The 22,117-nt window shown below is 34.8% G+C and overlaps 1 protein-coding gene across 1 annotated transcript in view; it reads left to right on the top strand.

Moving 5' to 3' along the window:
• The window catches only part of Man2a1 (mannosidase alpha class 2A member 1), a 170,146-nt gene that overhangs the window by 82,904 nt on the left and 65,125 nt on the right, over window positions 1-22,117 (top strand). The window contains exons 11-12 of the mRNA XM_004841766.4: window positions 4,207-4,321; window positions 5,596-5,666. Of these exons, the coding sequence (XP_004841823.2) occupies window positions 4,207-4,321; window positions 5,596-5,666 (186 nt within the window). The remainder of the gene's footprint in view (window positions 1-4,206; window positions 4,322-5,595; window positions 5,667-22,117) is intronic.

Below are 22,117 nucleotides of genomic sequence, written 5' to 3'. Positions count from 1 at the left end.
TTGTAGAGAAATTTAATTTCATCTGATTTCATATCCAGTTGTTCTTTGATTCTTGACTTAGTTTTAGAAGGACATTGACACCAAAGAATAAGAAAGAAGCAGGGCCGGGGATTTAGCCCAGTGGTTCTGTCGCTTGCCTCGCAAGCACAAGGACCCGAGTTCGATCCCTGGTTCCAAAAAAAAAGAGAAGCATAACCAGGGAAGAAAAGGATCCAAAGAGTGTGTCATGTTATGGATGACATAAGCAAATGGGAATGAGAAGAATGATTTTGGTATTGATCTTTAAGGCAATCTTCAACCAATTGAAGAGCTGTCAGATAAGTGAGGAGTAGAAACACATCTTTATTTGTATTTAAGAATTTAAGAAACAATGAATACAAGCTTTGGCTCATAAAGGCAGAGGACTTAATACTCTGTATTTCCCAGTAATGAAAAAACTGACCTTTTATGATGGTGAGATCTCTATCTTCATGCCAGAGTTCGACCATTCATTAGGATCAGTGCAGAGGGAATTCCTATATTGGAGAAAAAGTTTTGACTATTGTTTCTTCATAAACTATTCTTCATAAACATTTTTCTAATATTCTTTGTCATAAACAATTACTACCTCATTCTACCAAAAATGGCATACCTTTATATTTTAAATCATTAAAATATAACTATAAAATATTATATATCTTTTAAAAAGTGAGTTGCTTTATCATAATTCTTCCTGTATGTGAAAAGTACACAGAGCATATAAAATCAGCATTAGAAAATTGACCCATAGGGGCCGAGGATTTAGCTCGATGGTTCCACCATCTGCCTTGCAAGCGGAAGGACCAGAGTTCAATCCCCAGTACCAAAAAAAAAAAGAAAAAAAAATTGACCCATAGCTGGATATTACTAATAGTAATAAGTGTTAAGTTTTTAGTCATAATATTTTACTAGTTTTTGAGAAATAAGGGGAGAAAAGACATTCTTCATTAGTTGACTCCAGAAATATATTCAGGTTAGTATCTTGAATATCTTCAATTTTCTTGTGGCAGATAGAATTTTCTCACTGTTCTATCTTTTGAGGTTATGCTGGGCTTGAGGTGGAAACCTCAGATCACAGAAAGCATTTTTGAAATTACAGTCAGCTTCTTCATTTTCTTTTTTCTTCTCTGGTGCTTCTGCCTCTTTGATTTATTGCGAGGTTAGATGTAGACATCTTAGAATAAGACCTGGGCATAGAATATGGAGAAGTCATTCTCTTACCCTGCCTGTTTGCTTTCTCTGGCTGCGATACAAAGAGATTTTGGTACAGGTCATGAAATTTTTCTACAGGACATTTTCTGTCTCATGACCTTTCTGGGAGGCCTATCATTAGTTCTTCAAAATGTTTTGTATTGCTTTCAGCTTATAAAAACAGCTCCATACAGAATTGCATGTTAGAGAGAAAGAAAAGATACAGTAATTCTCAAATTGTACTTGACATTTGTAAATTTGCTTTCCAAGTACTTCACACTTCAGTGGAAAAGTCATAAACAATTACTGCTTCATTAGCACAGACATTTTAAGGAGGAAATTTCCAAACACAGGTTAGAGAATTATAAACAGGCAGCTAACATTGGCTGTTCTCTTATACTTGGACTATTGGCTGCTGTTCATTCAGATGTAGGCAGAAATGTCTTAGAACAAGTGTATGAGTTAGGAATTGCATTTGACTGCAAACAAAATAAATCCTATCCTGCTCATTTTGATGTCATGTGAAAGAAACTTGCAGGTAACCAGGTCAGATATGACAGCTCCTCAGTGTCAAAGAGGATTCAATTCTTTCTGGTGTTTTCTCCTGCCATTCTAGGGTGTCTCTTTGAAAAGTATACTTTGAACAGTAAACTGAATGTGTACACTTATAAACTGGAGAAAAAGAATACATCATGCCATATTTGGAGATTAATTTTAATCATGGCATGAAAAAATGGACATTCAGCATAAATTAGATAATGAGGCTTTTGTAGAATGGAAGAAACAATGGTAAGAAGTTTAGGTACAGAAAGCTTTTAAAATTCTACCAGTTATTTCTAAATAGTAATTAATGGTGCTAGGTAAAACTTGACGAAAGATGAGCCTGAGGGTTCTAAAATACACATCAGACTATTAAGTGACAGACATGATGCCATCTGTACAAACAACAGCAATGACAGCAAACTAGAAAACTGATTCCCCCATGAACTGTTTTAGCTATTGATGGGATAAGTGCATGATAGGGACTTAGAGGCTCTGAGAAATCTCATACTGATGAAATGTTTAAACATTTAAAATTATTTACCCTGCTTTCTTTTGTTTGTTTTAAACAGAACAGCTTTATACGTTCTAAGAAAGCATTTTGAGAAATGCTCTGCCACAGTTTTTACCCATTGGAGACTGCATATTTGTTAGTAGAATGGAAATACTGACTCATGGTTTTCACTCAGTCGAATTGGGACACTTTAATATACTGTGATGCATGTATGGTGTTAGGTTTTAGAGAACATGATCTTTATTCTGCAGGTTCATGCTACCATGTAGAAACAAATTTAGGTTGAAGGACTTATTTCTACAATGAACTATATTCATTTCATTCATTCAGAAGGTCTTTTAGTCTGATGAGAACATATTATTATTAGAAAACATCTAGATATACTGAGAAATGTCACTGGCTGGTGCCATGAACTCAAATCCATAAGATTTTAGTATTACAGATTTATTGTACATGTATTTAATAACTTACTGGTCATGGTCACTTACGTGCATGATTCAGAGAACTTTTTTTTAATTCATTAAGTTTATCGGTACATTTTAGGTGTACAATATGATGACATTCACATGGGGATCTTGTACCTTTATGTGATATATCTTGGTTCTTGTTTTTTTCCCCATCCCCCTGCCCTCCTTTCCACCTTTCCACCCCTCCCTGTTTGCAAAAACTTTGTTTCTGTTTTTTCCTTTTCTCATATTTATTCTTTTCCTTTCCCCTACCCTTCCCACTTTCCCTTCCCTTTGGGCCTTATCTTCCTATTTCACGTTATCTATTCTGCATTTTGATCCTTATTTACAATATCAGTTTCTCACACTGGAGAAACTATTCATTATTTACATATGTGTGCCCTATTTATTTCACTCAAGAATATGGCCTCAATGTGCATCCATCTAGCTATGAATGTCTCTAGTTTCTCATTCTTTTTATATTTCTCATTCTTTTTGTATTCCAAAATAAGTATTTCTAATTCTTCTACAGATTTTTGTTGGTTTTACAAGGGGGCAAAAATATTCTAAGACCCAGATCCCAAGTTGGTTCCTGTATTGGAGAAAATGATATAACTACTTCTAAGCACAATAGATTCATTCTGATGGTTGATTGAAACATGGTTAATGACATTTCTGCATAGAATTTCTTCATTATGAATTTCCTTAAGGATGCCTTGTTTCTAAAGCTTTAAAGAGGCGTAATTGTATTTGAAAAAAAAAGCCTCAAGCAAATTATTTCCCAGTATGTAGTGATTCAGCAATGGTTGGTGATCTACTGAGGTTATATTCCAGAAGTGATCAGAAATCAATAAATTCTTAAACATCCATTTGTTTCCTCAGACATAAAAATAAAATTTAAAGACAGTGATTATTCAGGTAACAAGGATGAATACGATTTCATTAGCCAGATTTACAAAAAACTTTTTCTAGTTCTCTTGAACAAGAACATAAAACTAAATTCAACAAAATAATCTAACTTTAATTATTAAGGAATGGCTTGTATGCTGATTAAATTTTCATGTGAACAGTGTTGAATCTTCTTTTTTTTGCCTTGTTTTAACTCTTATTGATGGTTTTTATTTATTTAGTAGTTTACAGGAGCATATCATTGTTTCACGATAGAGTACTTTGTACTTACTGGAGTGATCATACTAAATATTTTTATTATTTGGTGTGATATTTATAGAAAGTATAATAAGGTTGAATAAATTAATGTTTCAGGTGTGTTCAAAAGTTTTCTATTTTAAATCAGTCCTTGTCAGTGATATTTTTGATTAACCATTTTTCCTCAGCCTTTGTTCTGGTGAAAAAAGATCCAGTTTGTCAAAAATTTATTATAGGTTTTACTTTGTGAATATAAATTTAAGTACTGGTGGTTTGATCACTAGTAAAAAAACTGAAACTATTGTATCCTGGGTTTTGAATTGTCCAACTAATAAATTTTTTGGTTTACAGACTCTTTCACTCGTTAATTGGTTTGGAGAAAATAATTGGAGACTCTGCGTTTCTTCTTATTTTGAAGGACAAACTCACGTATGAATCTTACTCTTCTGATTCTTTCGTAGAGATGGTTAGTTAATCTCTTTTGTATTTGTCATCATAAAATATAAGATCATTTTGTTTTTTGATTTGAAAAGTGAGAAGCTTAATGAAAAGAGATTGAAATATAATGATTGCTTTGTACATTATTTGAAAGAATTTGTATCACTTTATATAAATTATCTGTATATTCTATCAATTGTATTTACACTTGATTTCAGGTGTGTGTGTTTTCTTCTGACTAAACCTTAGCATGAAAAATAAAACAAAGAACTTACAGAATATTGTTAGGCAGCTAGGCATTATAATTATTCTGTTGGTTTTAATTAGAAACTTCTTGGGCCGGGGATTTAGCTCAGTGGTTCCGCCGCCTGCCTTGCAAGCTCAGGGTCCTGAGTTCGATCCCCGGAACAAAAAAAAAAAAAAAAAAAAAGAAGAAACTTCTTAGTATTTGAATTTTTGTAAATCCCGAATCTGTTCTTGCTACACCTGTTGGTGGTCTTCTGGTTTCACAGTACGTCCATGAGTGCTATGGGCAGCACTGAAAGCAGTTATGAGACTGTTAGCACAGCCCTGCCCCAGATTGGATGGGCCCTTGAAAAAGTTTTGTAGTATGTGTGGGCCCTCATTCATTTATCTGCCTTGTGTTATTATTAGGATCGAAAGAGCTAATGGAACAGAAAGCACCTGAAAGGTAGAACACGCTATTGTGAATCAAGGAAGAACAGTTAGGAAAGAGTTGATTCTAACCCTCTATTTCCATGTGACAACTCTGATAGTTTAAAATTGTAACTTATTTGTCATTAGAATCTGTGATAAATCTTGGATTTTGTGATTTCATATGTAACTTGAGTTTGCGCATCTGGAATCAGATGTAGTTTCAGTGATTTTGTAGGTGAGTGCTTAAATGACAGACATTTTCATGTTAAATTAGAAGAATTGACTGCATACGTGTCTTAAGGATATGAAATATACAATATGAAATTAAAATAGTAGAACTTTTTGCAGAATTATCTCTAGAACCTTGATTGATTTGATTGCTAAATGGAAGAAGTGTTAAGAACTCTAGCCCCAGGAACACGTTGTGTTTGAAGCCCTAACACACACGCACACACACACAAACACACACACACACGTACATACACAGGATTATTTGCTTTGAATTTGGGTATATTTTATGTAGCTGGAAAAAGTATTGTTTTTTCCTATGTGCCCTTTGCAAGATTTTTGCAGGGTACAATTACATAGTCAATTTTGATATTTAATTTTTAAAGTAAAATTTAAAAATATTGTTCATTTTTATAGGATTTGAAACAAAAATCACAAGATTCTCTGCCACAAAAACATATAATACAACTGAGTAAGAAGGAGCCAAGGTAAATTTGTAATTTCTCATAAATTTGTATCACTTTTCCGACTTATTTTGATTTTCATGGTTCTGGTCTTTATTCACCATATATTTTGAGACAATATTTCATTCAATCGATTTATTTTAATTAAAAATTTCATGAATAGAATTTATTGTACAGCATTGTCTTGTTCAGTGCTAATAGCTAAATAGTGCTTGGTATATTGATTGCTGAGTAAATTATTAACAGTATTTTTTATAAATATAAGCTATGGGATAGCAAGTGTATGGTTCATGAGAAAAAGTTCTGTTATCTTTATGTTGATTACATTTAGATTATATTCTTTCTTGTTTAACCTTTCATGTAGTTATCTGCTTTTCATTAATCCTTGATTTTGTTTTTTAAATTGAAGAAGAAACTTAATTACTTTTAGAAAATAATGTTTCTGGTATAAATTGTTCACTGGATAACTGTCATTTTATTGTCTTGTTTTATCACTATTGATTTATGGTAAACTTTATGGGAAAGGTGTCTATTGACCCAGAACTAGGATATTTAATTTGTGGCTACTTCTGATTTATAAAGAAGTGTTTTATATTTTTATTGTTAATTCTTAACTGTCATGGTATCTGTTTTGAATCACTAAATATCAGTCATTCATTACCCAGTGGACTCAGATATGCAGTGTATTTTCATAGTATAACTTTATTATCTTAATAGAGAAATTGGTAACACAAATTAAAGTTAAAAGTAATTTCTTGTTTTAACCTAATAATATTTTATTAAAATTATTAAATAAAGAATAAAAACATTAGAAAATTTACAGTTGTTAATAAAGTCAGTATTTTGATTAGAGACTTTATAAAGGCTTAGTCGGGCCAGGAATTTAGCTCAGTGGTTCTGTGGCCTGCCTCGCAAGTGGAAGGACCCAAGTTCGATCCCTGGTACCACAAAAAAAAAAAATACAAAAAAAAAAATCAAAAAATAAATAAAGGCTTAGTTGTCTAAACTTCTTCAGTAAGTAGGGACTTAGAATATATACAACTTGTACCTTAGTAATATTAAATTTAGCAGTAACATTACTGACATCCTAAGAGTGATTGTAAGCTTTTAGGATGAAAGGATGATGACACTAAAAAATTTTTAATTATAAAATTATAAAAATTATTTTGCTTCAAAGTAAGTGATTTCAATACTTTCCTAATAAACAGTGGTGCCAGTAAGTCTTATTTGGCTTTAGCCACAATCATCCTATTAATTTTTGTTTTGTTTGTTTTGGTTGGAAAAGATACTTGATTTTGCTTTTTCTAGAATAGCAGGTGCTTGCTCTAAGTGATTTATGTTCCATTCCCAACCATTACTCTCCCTCTGGATGCAAGTTAGGGTGAGTGGAAGGAAGAGATAAACAGTATACCCCCGCCAAGTCATGATTCAGAGTTCGAGTCCTCTGTCTTTTGTGGATTTTTCCTTAGAACCTAACTAACAATTGTTTGTGGAAGCCCCACAATTTGGCAGAAACCACAAATATCCACCACAATTTTTTTTTTTGGAGGGCATTTGCAAGTTGCCAATCCAAGAGGATTATTCAGTTCTTTTTGCTGCTGATTGGCTGCTACCTTGTAACCCATCTCAGGCAGATGAGCCAGCATCCCCACATCATAACAGGTTGCTGTAGCTATCTTGAGTGTTTTCACTTTTGTTCTTTGTAAAGCCCTAAGATATCAAAGATGCCGCCAATATGCCCTGCCCCTTCTAAGGCTTTATTAATACAGTATTTTATGAAATTAAATTATATAACTGTGGGAGACATAGCATATTTAGGGTTTAAACTGTAAAAATAGGCATTTTTTGACCATGTCTGAAATGTGTTGTTTTTCACAATTTGTGAGTGCCCTAGGAACATAACTCATGAATTTCGGGGGTCAACTGTGTACTCCCTTTTGTTTTTCTTCTTCCTTTACCTTGCTAGCCTTAGCCAACCATAATTGATAATTTAGCTTTACTTGTGTTAGATGATGAAAATTAAGAGATATAGGTATCATAAAGAAGGAATTATTTTGCACTTTAATATTGAGGAATTTTAATTATAAATAAATGTAAATGGATTTTTGAAGCTATTAATAAAATGATTACTTTTTTGATATTTCTTTTAAACTGTTGGTAGATGAATAGTGTTCTTCATCTCACTGTTTCTTATAGTATTTTTTTATCAACTGCCAATGCTATCTTTGCATAGTCAGGTAAATTTGGAATATTGCTGAATTTCAGATTCTTGCTTTTACATTTATTATCCATTTTACACTTGAGAGCTTCATGAATAGAACTACTTATATATTCGGCTTTAAATCTATATTTTACTTGTTAGCCACAAATTATCTTAGTTACTGATCTCAGTAAAACCAGTGATGAGTAGAGGAATGATAGTGGAGGAAGATGAAAGAATTCAATAGTTTTATTTAGTAGGACCGTAAGTTAAATAATTTCCATTCTCAGTCTTTAAATTGGAAGTTTCAGAATTGTGGTTAGGAGTCTTTGTCATATTGGGGATTCATGTTCACTAGGCAGGTGCTCTACCACTGAGCTGTACCCTCCAACTCTCATATTCTTCATGAGTCTTCTCTACTGTTCTAGGGCTTAGTTCATTTTAATGCTAGGCATTATTCCTAATTGAGTAACAAATTATTCGTGTAAAGAAACCATGTGGGCTGGGGATTTAGTTCAAGTGCAAGGTCCTGAGTTCCATCCCCGGTACCAAAAGAAAAAAGAAACCATGCGTTCTCAATGGGAAAGATACCTTGTCAGGAGGGTGAACACTGGGTCTCGGGAGACATGGAAAATATCGTATACCTGTTAATATGTAAGGCACAGATATAGTCTATAACATTGTATGTATGATATTAATATCATATGGGTGTGATTAGAAAATAAATGTCTGAAAAAGTCCTTGGGGATATGATAATGTATAAAAGACTGAGAAATACTGATCTAAACTCAAAGAATTTAAATAATACATGGAAGTGAATTTGGTCATACTGTTGGTAGCATTACTTGCAGGTATAACATAACATAATGTATTTAAAAATATATCTAATCTGCTGCAGATGACATTCATATATATCCATGTGCTTAATTTAGTTCACAAATTACCAATGAGTGAGCTATCCAATGTGTGAATTCATAGCTTTTGTATGGAATGCAGGTACAAATAAGAGTTAGTGTTAGACTACCTTGAGTAAGTCATAAATTGTCTAGTTTAAATACTCTTTCAATGTAAAGAAGATGTTTCTCTACATTCATAATCTTCTAAGAATATTATTTAAAAAATATGAAAATTTGTAAGATCAGGGACATGGAAGACCCTGATGATTCTCAGTAAAAATCTAAGACAGAAGGAAAAAATAGTCCTTTTTCAATATTTCATCTGTTTGGAAAAGACAGGAATAAACTTGGCCATAACATAGACAAGGAAGCCTTGGTTTTTCTTTTTGCACTTTATTAAATTCTTTTATTGGTACATTGTAGGTATACAACACAATTACATTTCTCATTGGGAATTGTACCTTTACATAATGCATCTTGGTTCTTATTTTTTCCACATTCCTAGCCCTCCCTTCACCCTCTCCACCCTTCCCTATTTACAAAGAGGAAGCCTGGTGATTTGATAGTTTGCAAAGAATCTTTTTCTTTAAGGTGAATAATTTGAAATGCTACAACATATCTAGTAAATTGAGATAACTTCTATAAATCTGAAATTTTAATTTTTGAGTAGAAATTTTGTTTTATGTTTCTGTAATAGAATACTAGGAGGACAGTTTATAAAGACCAGATTTACTAGGCTCGTGGTTTAGAGGCTGGAAGCTTATGATGTGGGGAGGGGCAGTACCAGGTGAGGGCCTGGTGCTTATCATCCCGTGGGGGGAAAGTGGAATGGCAGCAGATCCTACATCAGGAATAGGGAGCTCATCTCATTATCAGGAACATACTTACAGGGTAACTTACCCCTACTGACAGTGGCATTAGTCCTTTATCAAGGGAAAGTCCTTGTGACCTAAACATCTCTTAAATATTTCACTTCTCAGCACAGTTGCATGGGACTGTTTCCCATGTGTGAACATTGCAGTACACATTCAAACTGTAGCAGATTTGAGTTGGAGAATAATTTATTCAAACTACTAATACAAAGTTTCCTTTAAGTGCTTTTAATTTTAGTAAGGTATTTATTAATAACCGATTCTCCTTTCCCTCTTGGAAACCATTAATGCTGTAGAGGTACATAGAGGTCAAAGTTTTCTGTGCTCAGGGACTTAGAATATGAGCCAGACATACCACATATACTCCTTACTTTCAGAAAAGTCACTTCATACCTCACTGCCATTTGCTTGTTGAAAGTTTTCCCAGATTGACCCGCCCCCCAACAATTTTAATTCGACATCCTCAGTTTCCTCTGTACATGCTTTCCATTTGGAACCCAATCTTCATCAATAGCATTATTTTGATCTAGTTGTCTCAGTTCTTAAGCCTCATAAGTCATGTGGACCTCTACCTTTTATTATTCCTTAAGTTTCATCAGTTGGAGACTTTTGGGTTTTGTCTCCACTCTTCTCTGACGTCTGCCCTCTTTTCCTGTTATTCTTTTGTTTTGAGCCAGCCTTTATGGTTTGCTTGAACTATTGTGATGGCTTTTTGCTCTTTTGCCTTCAATTTCTCTATGTCCTTGATTTATTATCTATAATTATCAGAGGAATCTATCCAAAAGCAGAGCTCTTAGAAAGCTATTTCTTATCTCAACATTCTCCAGGAACTTCTTATTGCCTGTTGAGGAAAGAGTAACATGACAATCACATGTTTTAGGAGTCTGTTGCCTGTCAGGCTACCCCCAGCCTTATTGTATTAAATGCAATTTATTCTCTCCTGATTCTATAGAATTTCTGGCCAGTTCTTGTTTGAGGTCTCTCCTATCATTGCTGCCAATTAGATTTGGATTGAAGTTCCCCAAAAGCTTGACAGGGAAGAATGTCCAAAAGGACCTGCAAACATTGCTGGTAATTACTGTTGCCTAAGGGTGTAAAGTAGGAGCTTACAATTGCTAGTGATTACACATGGCCTCTTCATATGACTTGTACTTTTGTAACAATGGTAGCTGTTTACAAGAGGGAGGGCCTTAAGAATGAGAGTCTCAAGAGTGAGATAGGTGATGTTTCCTGGGTAGAAACTGTAAGGCTTCTTAAGACCCAGCCTTGGAAATTCTGGAGGTCATTTCTACTACTCTTGTTGACGAAGAAATCACTAAGATTTGTCAAGATTCAGAGGGAGAGGAATTATTCTCTGTTTATTGACATGAAGAACATACATAGGAAACAAAAGGACAATGACATTCACCTTTGGAAAATGTTTACGACAGTGACCCTCTGGCCACCCTGATTCACATACTTCTCATGTGCGAAAGTCACTCACCCTCTTTCCAAGGTGCCTGAAGTCTCATTCCATTATGTTACCGACCTCAAATTTTCACCTAAATGAGGTCCCTAATAGCTCACTCATATAGCCAGTAGTTGAGGCTGGCTTACTTATGTCAATATAATTATTTGAAGTTAATCTCACTACCTTGGGAACTCCTTGAGGGTAGGAACTATTTAGTTTTTTTATTTTTTTCACTGTGCCTGTGGTATTGTACTCAACATAGTAAGAAGTCAGTAGAAAGATTTTTTGAAATACTTTTAATTATTGACTTAAGACAGTGTGGAGCTTCAGACACCAGATAATGCATAGAATGTGACATTCTGTGTGACAGTGTGATAGCCCAGTATTTTTTCTCACTAGTTCTTTGATATTTGAAAGTTTTGTGCAGAGTGCTTCTTAATGAACATTATATCACTGCAAATAAAATGAAGAATAGTTCAGTAGATCTTTCAATTTGTATAACTACTCATTTTAGATTTTAGATTATGTCATAATAGCTGAAAAATTTTTAGGTGTCATCTAAGCATCATTATGGTCTTATAGAATTAACACCAATAAGATTGCATTGGGCAGTGTCTTCAAAATGAGGGGGTACAACAGATACTCCCAAAGAGCTGAATGAGTTAACGTCATCAGATTAGTTTTTACATATAAGCTTTTTTGTTGTTATATGCATAGAGGGTTTGCCCGATGCTATTATTTTATTTTTAATATTATTAAACATTTTTCTGGCATTAATTATTACTAGTATAATGGAATTTAAGACTTCAAATGATTTTTTAAATTTGTTATGTCATTAAAAATTTTATACAAAATAAGACTGTATCTAATATAGAATATCCAACTAATTGTTTAAATGTAAGTTTTAAATGAAGAAATCAAGCTTATTTTTGTTATTTGGGGGTTGAGTTTCTAGGAAAACAGAACCTTAACTTGTCAGATTCTGGCAACTTTGTTTATTGTAACTTAAGAATGCAACTGAGATTCCATGGCTTGAACCAAGTAGCTGTGGTGTGAAACTTGAATCTGATGAGAAGAGCGCTAAAGTTCCACATGGAGCTTACCTTGTGTTTGATGGAAAAGTGTTAGGAGTGATATTTAGTGTAAAAACTGTTCTTATTGCTCATGGATTATAATGGTTTAAGCTCCAGTCTTATTATGTACTAGAAACCTATTCAGAAATTGCATTCACTTTGTGTTAGCAGAAAGACTAGTGTTTGAGGTCAGTACGATTAAGGGTTGTCTTTCTTGAAAATAGTGGGCTGCATTTTAAAATTATACGAAGGGGATTCAAGGCAGTAATAGAAAACATAATATGACTAAGATTTGATATCCACAGATTCTGTTATTCTCATAACAGTTGAATTATCTTTGCCTTTTAAAGTTGGTTTAGAAATTTTCTTTTGATGGGAGGATTGCTAACAAATAGTGTTGGAGGCTCTTAGAAACACAAAAACTGAGCTAATCTAGTCCAGTTCTATCTGGGCATTAATAACATAGTGTGTTTATAAATTTCTGTTAGATTTAAGGTATAAGTTCATAAACTCTTCTCTGTGATGCTTTTCTATTTAAGCATCAATTGCTTGTAAAAGGTGTTTGTATGTTTTCATCTGTATTACATCTAGATGTTATGTTTTATTAACTTTCGCTTTTTAAAGTTGTAGTTAGACCAATTCTCTGATTATCTATAAACGTGTTCCATCCTGTCTGCAATGTGTTGGGCTATTTGTAGAAAGAGTACTTTACCCAAAAACTGAATAGAATAGTTTATTAAATAATTAAAAGTTTCTAAGGGAACTAGAAATACGGTACCTGTGAAATGATACGTTAATTTTATGCCAGAAATTATTCACATTGACTAATGTTTTGAAGGGTTTGGGAGCAATCATGTGGTGGTAGCCATGTTTACTTGCTGTTTGCCATTTTAAATTAATCCTTCACAGGCTAACATTTTGCCTTACTATACAGGGAAATAGAAGGGCCTTTCTGGGGAGAAATGTGGAGGAAAGACTACATCTTTCCCACAATTTTCTTCCTATCCTTACCATTTCTATTTACTTCATGACATCTGGGATAATGAGTATTAATTCATAAAATAGTATTTCAATCTCACATTGACTTAGAAATAATACCTATTCCATTTTACATAATGGCTGATTACAGACCCTCGGACTGTCACTTTTTTATTATAGCTCATATGAAAACGTGGAAAAAGATGGACAATCACGGAAACACCAAAATCTTGGTTTGACATTCAACCTAGTGCTACAGTGTAAGATATCTACAACTTATAGTGCTGATAGAAGTTGACTAAAAAAGAGTTTTTTGCTGATCAGCGAAAAAAAGAAATACCTAAAGGCAGCATGCAGGTCTCTAGAAGCAAATGTGGAAAATTCCTCTTTCATTTCATAGTGTTTACCCCTAAAGGTTTGAAATTTTGGTACTCATTCAACTAGAAAAGTGGACAGATACCATTCTGCTACTTTTTGAGGCTATTAAAACATAGGTAGCGATTTCTATTTTTAAAACTTTTTTATTTTTATGTCAGGCCTGGTGGTGCATGGCTGTAATCCTAGCACCCAGGAGCCTGAGACAGAGTGATCATTGCAAGTTTGAGACCAGCCTGAGCTACATAGTAAATTCAAAGCCAACCTGAACTAAATAGTGAGACCCTGTTTCAGCACCCTCCCAAAATAAAAGAAAGAAAATATAAATTTCCAGTTTCTCCTTCTCTACCTAAAGTCTTCACTTAATTGACCAACTGTGTGAACTGCTACTCTTCATTCCTTTTCTGTGCCTTGTAGCCAACGGGCTGACAGCTGGCAAGATAGTACAGTATACTTTTCTCCTTCTAGTCTTTCAGTTGTGTAATTATCTGATTGGATTATTTATTATTAAGATAAGTTTTTGTTATTTTTTTCCTATCATAATTTGATTAATTTTTACTAAACTGATGAATTACATAAAAAACCCTTTTTAAAATTGAGTGGTTTTGAAAGACTCAACAAAGACGAGTCACTGATAAATATTGGTGAGATGACTGAAATATTAGAAAGAAACCATAACAATATAGGTGAATTCTGCACTCAGATTGGTTAATATATGCAAGTTTGTCTTGCTTTATGGTACAGAAACCTAAGCTTAAAACCACAGATGATTGATCCTGTGTCTGGTTAAGACAGAAAATACGATACGAAACTCCAATAGTGGCCTCATAGTCAAAGCAAAGACTGTGCCCTTACATCAGTAGGTAAGAATGTGATGCACATTTCTACATTTTACAGTAAAGTAAAATGTGGGTTTTTTCCCCCATTAAGTTTATTGGTACATTTTCGGTACACAATACAGTTACATTCATCATTGGGATCTTGTACCATTACATGAGTCTCTTGGTTCTTATTTTTTTTCCCCTTTCCTTGCCCTCCCTTCACCCCCTCCACCCTTCCCTATTTGCAAAGACCTTTTTTCCATTTTTTTTCCTCTTCTCATATTTTTTCCTTTCTCTTTTATCCCTTCCCCTACCCCTCCCAATTCCCCTGCTCTTTTAGACCTTTTCTTCCTGTTACACAATATCAGTTATACATTTTTTAAATTACAATATTAAGATCTAGGAGACATTACCACAGATTTTACAGAATTCAAAAGGATATAGAAAGCATATTACAAAAATCTTTCTTGAAATAAATTTGACAACTTCTAAGTACCTTGGAAGACAAATTAATGACACTAACTCTGGAGGAAATATAAAATTTGAATAGCACCTATTAAAGAAAGTATATTCCTAGCTTGAAAACTTACCTATATGACAACAGCAGGCTCATAAACATTTTAACTGATAAATTATATCAAACAATTAAAGCAGAAAAAAGAAGGAACACTTCTCCCCTCATTTTAGGAACTCAACATTGTGCTAATCCTAAAACTGGATAAAGATAATAGAAGAAAAAAGTATGAACATACATAGAAATTTGTTTAACAAAACAAACTATTGGAAGTCAGATCTGGCAGGATGTAGAAAGTGGTTTTGTTATAGGGATGGCAGTGTTGGTTCAGCATTGGAAGATCCACCCCCAAAAGTCATCATTTTAACAGAAGAAAGGAAAAACCCGTATGATCCTGTCACTAGTTGGAGAAAAAGTATTGGACTAAATTCTACAGCTGTTCATGGTAAAAGCTATCAGGAGACTAGAAGTAGAACAGAAACTTCTCAACAGATTAAAGACATGTACTTCACACTTCCAGCGAGAATGCCTTATATGAATGGAGAAGATACAATGCTTTCTCCTTAAGGTGGGGAACAAGGGCAGGTATGCTTACTCTTTATCTGTCCATTAAACTTTGAAACCTAGTCCCCACCAAAATAGTCTGGCAATAAAATGATACAACTAGGATAGGATTGGCATGGCAGAAGCAAAATCTTTATATGTAGATGAAATGATCATCTACAGAGAAAATACTAAGAAATCTCTAGGAGCCCCTAGAACTTGTATTTGAATTTAGCAGGATTAAAAAACACAAGGTATATATAAAAATTCAGATCTGTATATACTTGCTATAAATGAAGAATTGGATATTGAAATTTAAAAGTTATGTAGGAGTACAAAGGACCTAGAAAAGTTAAAAACAAAAACAAAAGCAGTGTTGGAAGACATTTAGTACCTAATTTTAAGACTTCTTCTAAAGCTACAGTAATCAAGGCAGTTTTGGTGTAAGGAAAGACATACAGATCATTTGAATAAAACAGAAAATCTAGAAATAAAACCACACATATATAGTCCACTGAGTTTTGAAAGATTATTTAACATTAGCATTTTATAGAATATAAACTCAATTCAAGAGCAGAGGAAGAGATAGTGTTTTCAGCAAACAGCGCTAGAACACCTGGTATCCGTATATAAAAAATTAACCTCAACCCTTTATTTCCATACATGAAAATAACTTGAAGGGATCTATGAACCTAAATAAGAAAGCCTAAAAGTATAAAACTTTAAGAAGAAATTATAAGGGAAAATATTTATGAATTCAGGGTAGGCAAGAACTACCTAGGATACAAAAAACATGATGTATAAAAGAAAATAATTGATAAATGAGATTCCATCAAAATTTAGAACTTTAAATGACATCATTAAAATGAAAAGTAGTCCTTAAACAGACCATATTTCCAATGCATATGACCTATGACCAGAATATATAAAGAATTCTTAGAGCTCATTAATAGACAACCCAATTAAAAAGTAGACATAAGAAGATGATAAATAGCCAGTATAGCACAAGGAATGGTGTGCAACTCTAGAATCAAAAAAATACTAATCAGTACAATAATAAGATTGAATTATACACTCATTAAGGAGACGATGTTAAAAGTTTTAAAAGCCTTGTCATGACTTTTTCTTTTTGTTGGATCCTCCCCCTTTGTGTTTAATTTGTCATGCCCAATGGATTCATTTGGCTGGGTTTCCTGGGGTTGTGATCCTCATTGTTTTTTCCTAGGGTATTGTCTAAAATTTTTTGGAGTGCCCCTTTGGTATTCCTGAAGTTCCTGAGGTGCTCTTTGTCATGAAAGTATCTTATTTCTCCATCAATTTTGAAAGATAGTTTTGCAGGGTACTTCAATCTGGTTTGGAGGCTGTTTTCCTTTAGGGCTTGAAATACATCACTCCAAGCTCTTCTTGCCTTGAGGGTTTGCACTGAGAAGTCTGCTGTGATTCTGATAGGCTTTCCTTTTTATGTGATTTGTTTCTTTTCTCTCACTGCTTGTAGAATTTTGTTCTTCTGTTGGCTCTCTGGAATCCTAACTATTATAGGCCTGTGTGTAGATTTTTTTTGATTAAGGCTAGCTGGAGTCCTGTATGCCTCACTTATCTGTATGTGAAGTTCTTTTCCCCTCCTTGGGAAGTTTTCTGCCATCACTTCTGTGAACAGATTTTTTTATGTCATCTGCACTCTCTCCTCTTTCTTCATTGACTCCAGTCAGTCTTATGTTATTCTTTTTTGCATCGTCTAGCAGTTGCTGGATTGATTTCTCATGTTACCTTACAATTTTAAAGCAATTTTTCTTTTCCTGGTCACTAATTGCAATCTTTTCTTCTATATCTGAAATTCTGTCTTCACATTGGTTCATTCTGCTGCACAGACTTTCGATGGAGTTTTTAATCTCTTGGAAGTCTGTTTGTATCTGTTTTATGGATTCCATTTGTTTCCTATGTTGGGATTCCATCATGTTCCTCAGATCCTCTATATTTTTATCTGTGTCCTCTCTAGATTTATTAATCATGTCTTGCACCGTGAGCAAAATCTTTGCTGTTATCTGAGTAATTATTTCTGATTTCATTTTTCCCAGATCCTCTTTTGTTGCCAGTTCAGAGAGTCCAGGTGGTTGAGTATCAGATTGTTCCATCTCGTTTCACTTTGGGGTTGCTGTAGGTGATCTGGAATCTGTTTTTGAGGCTTGTTTATGTATTTTCTCACTTCCACGGGGGGCGGGGGTGCTTCTGGCACCCCCGCGGCTCACCTTCTCTGCCCTCGGAGCTTGGGATGGTGGTGGGGGAGCTACCTTCTCTGTCCTAGGAGCCTGGGATGGCAGCAGGGGAGCTTCCTTCTGGGTGCTGGGATCGGCTGAGCTTCTCTGCCCTGGGAGCCTGGGATAGAGGTGGGGAGCTTCCTTCCGGGTGCTGGGACTGGCTGAGCTTCTCTGCCCTAGGAGCCTGGAATAGTAAAGTAAAATCTTGAGGAAATGTGTATGTGTCTAAATGGCTTCCTACTCTTTCACTTTCCGATCAATTTTAACTCTTCTGTTTAACAGATCTGTTGGCAGCCTTCATCATACTGACCAGAGAGCTTTCACTGTGTATATTTTACAACCAGTTTGGAGCCGAATCTTCTATATATAAAGTAGAAACAAGTGGGGACTGATGGATGGTAGATTATTGATCTAGGGAAATGTTTGCTAAAGGAATTTGCTGTTGGAGGTGGCATGGGCCAAAGAATTCCTGTCATATTTTTTGTCCAAGAGAACAGCCCTTCACTGGAAGAGAAGACTGAATTCAATCAGGCACAGTCACCTTGGATGTTATTCTTTTGGGAACTTGCAGTCAGGCTGGATCTGTACATGTGAGCTTATTGTTAGTCACTTTTTTCTCTGCTGTACTGCATCCTCCTTCCATTCTTCATGGTGGAAACTGATTATTTTGTTTATCTTTGTTATCTATCCCCCTTGCTAAAATATCAGTTCCATAAAAGCAACTAATATTAAGACTTGTTTACTTTTGACCCCCCTGGAAAGTACCTATAGGTGCCCAGTAAATATTTGTCAGATAGACTAATTCTAGACAACAGACTGACTTCAGGTTAATACCAAAATAAAAAGATGAAGGGCACCTTTAGCAAACAAGAGGTTTGGGTGGATGTACATTTCTGTGAGGATAAATGAATAGAAAGTAATCCATAGGATACAAGGAAAATCCCTACAGAATGACAAAAATTGGGGTAGCATGAAGATTCAGAAGAACAGTTTGCCTCTTAAAATGATTTATTGCCCAGACCAGAGAAATGAGGGGGCAAAGATTTGGAATTCTCAAAGCTAGAGAGAGAATCATGATCTCTAGGAAATACGTAACAGAAAGTGAAAAGCTGAAACAAAAAAAAAATGGCAAGATGATACAGACAATGGAGAAGTGTGGTAAGGAAAGATTGTCGGGTGGACATTAACAGAACACCTGCACTAGGGAGACTGAAGAGCGAAACTGGCCTTGTGGATGAGTGTCAGTGATGCGACACTCTGGATGAAAAAAGACCTTGTGATGGTGTCTAAGAAGGCAGAAAACAGGAAGACAAATGGAAACAATAAGAAAGAAAATGATGGGCATAGCGGAGAAGATTCCAAAGAATTATTAGACCTCTTTTAGGAAAAACATACAACAGAAGCAGTAATCAAAGGCAAATATTTTTTTGAACTGAATTTTACTTCTAGATAGAAAGGATCAAGTTCTGGGTAATGTAAATGAAAAGAGAGTTATTCTCTTGCGTGCTTTGGTAACTTACTTCAATTAAAAAGGAAAAGAACATATTTTAAAGGTGCCCACCTCCTAAAGATCCTCCTCCTGCTAAAGGTCCTCCTCCTCCCCTTTGTCTTCCTCTCCTCCCCGTTCCCTTCGTCCCCCTCCCCCTCTTCCCTCCCCTGTCTCCCTTTCCCTTTCTCTCTCCCTTCCTTTTCCCTTCCCTTTTTTCTCTTTTGCATTGCTGGAAATTGACAAAATCTACTTTATTAGATACACATATAGCAGTTACTCCTGCTTGGTTTTGGGCTCCAGCTGCTTAGAGCATCATTTTCTTTCTTTTTGTTTTTTGGTACCAGGGATTGAACTTGGGACCTTGCGCTTGCGAGGCAGGCACCGGAACCACTGAGCTAAATCCCCGGCCCCAAGAGCATCATTTTCTATTCTAACACTTTCAGTCTGTGTATATCTTTGGATATGAGATGTTTCTGTCAGGCAACATGTAGATGGGTCTCGTTTTTTTGATCCACTTTGCTACTCTGTCTTTTAATTGGAGAATTAAGGCCGTTTATATTGTGTTATTATTGAAAGGATTTACTGATTCCTGTTACTTTGTTGTTTTTCTGTTTGGTTCATATGAAGTTCTGGTTTATTTACTCTTCCGGTGAGATTTATTTCCCTCGGTTTTGGGGTTGTGGTTGTCTTCCAATGTTTGTCGTTAGCATTCCCTTAGCGATGGTGTTTCGTGGCCGTGAATTTCCTTTGTTTATATTTATCATAGAAGGTCTTTATTTTTCCTTTGATTTTGAAAGATAGCCTTTTAAGATATAGTAATCTGGGGCCGGGGATTTAGCTCAGTGGTTCCACCACCTACCCCACAAACGCATGGACCTGAGTTTGACCTCTAGTACCCAAACCCCCCCCCAACACAAAAAAACAAAACAAAGCAAAAAAGATATAGTAGTCTGACTTGGCAGTTACACACTCTTAAGAGCTTGAAATACATCATTCCTACCTCTTCAGGCCTTTGAGAAATCTGCTATTATTTAGATAAATTTGACCTTATAAGTGATTTCACATTTCTCACTAACAGCTTTTAATATCTTTCTTTGTTCTGAATTTTTGGCCTTTTATTATGATGTGTCACGAAGAAGTTCTTTTTTGGTCGTATTTGATTTTCTAAACCCTTCGATTACTTGAGTATCGTTCCCCAGAGTTTGGAGATTCGCTGCAATAATTTCAGTTCATATATAGTCTATACCATTAGCATGTATTAACATCTTTGAAGCCAGTGCATTTTAAATTTGTTCTTAGAGAGTTACCAAGAGAAATTGAATCTATTCACTGTTTCTTCTGTTTTCTTAATTATCATCTGAATTGTAATAACCAAGTCCTTCTTCTGATTCATCTTGTACGCTGCCCAGACTTTTGAGTTTTTTATTTTACTAATTGAGATTTCATTTCCATGATTTCTCCTTGGTTCTTTTTTAGAACCTTTATCTTTTTACTGAAATGTTCTTTCACACCCTGCATTGTCTTCCTTAAATCATTTCAGCTGCTTATTTGTATCTTTTTGAGCTTATTGGTCATTTTAGTATTTGAATTGTTCAGCTGTTTATTTGTCTCTTCTTCTTTGCTCTCATTGATCATTTTAACAGATTTTTATTCCTTTGTCTGGAGTTTGATCCACTTTGGTATCTGTAGGATCAACTTTTGGGGAGTTAGAAATTTTTGGAGGCATCTAGTTGCTTTCTGTTTTTTCATTGAGGTTTGAAGATCAGTGGTGATAACCATTTGTACCACTGTCCTTCAAGGGTCTCTTTCTGGTGCTTTGTGATGTGCCTTGTGTTGTGTAGGTGTGTTTCTTTGTGAAAATTCCCACTCAGTCTCAGTCCTAGATTTAATGGCCAATGACAACATTTGAGAACCAAAACATAAATTATCATCTAACTAAGAACTCATTGAAAAAGATCTGTACTATTTCAGTAACCCAGGAAAAGATAGAGTAATAATATATAATGGGCTATAAAGAATTTAATGATAATCTGATTAAGACTAATAATATAGATTTAAAAATTGAAGAACAGAGAGAAGAAGACATTAGAGGGGAAATAAAGAACAGAAAGGAATGAAATATAAAAGAAATGAGAGAAGACAGGGAGATTCAGTTCAATTATTGATCTAACAATAAAACAAAGTTAGATATCCATATGAAGCAACCATTGTTGTGGAAAATTTGATGAAACAACACAGAATACTAGGGAAGCTAAAGCAGAACACACACACACACACACACACACACATCAAAATAAGCAAACCATACAAGAAAACAAACAACAAAAAATAGCTCCAAAGTAACAACAACAAAAATGGGACCAGTATAACTCCTTTCGGAGGTATTTATGAAGGAGACAATTATCTGACGCTGTCAGTTACGATGACTCTCCCAGAGCAGCGCTTTTTGAAAAAAATTCTTGATAATGTCACCTCCATGGATTGTTGGATGCATTGAAGATAAGAATTCAAAAATGAGGAATTAAAAGGGCATTGGAGCCAACTTAACATAGTGAAGACAAAAGTATTATTATAAATTTTAAGAATTCTTAAAATGTAAAAGGAGTTTGCTCACTCGATTATTGGTCTGTTAGCTCAGATTATGTCCACATCTTAAAGTGGTAGCTAGGCAGGAGCCTATAGGAGCCTCTCTGATTGTTTTGCCTCAGGCAGTTTGAACAGATGGAAGCTTCTGGTAAGTGGGGTACTTCAAACTTGTTGCCCCATTTACTATCATTGTAATTCTAATTCCTCTAATAGATATCTGCTGAGAATGGTCTGCTGAGTTTTGGATCCACATACCCTTACACCAGGTAAATGTCTTTTAGGATGATGCAGGAGCAATACATTTCACTGGGGTTCAGTGGGGCTCTTCCTCCCTACCTCAACCTGTTCTGTGGTTCCAAGCTCTTTGTTTAGAACAACCAGATATTACACCTATTTATTAGTGGCTCCTTTCACTCTCAAAAG

This window comes from Heterocephalus glaber, unplaced genomic scaffold, assembly GCF_053883595.1.
Source record: "Heterocephalus glaber isolate CG9 unplaced genomic scaffold, H.glaber_assembly_v1.0 deba00001465, whole genome shotgun sequence".
Classification (NCBI taxonomy): Eukaryota; Metazoa; Chordata; class Mammalia; order Rodentia; family Bathyergidae; genus Heterocephalus; species Heterocephalus glaber.
The sequence above is the reverse complement of the archived record's forward strand: the minus strand, read 5'-3'. Positions and strand labels throughout refer to the sequence as shown.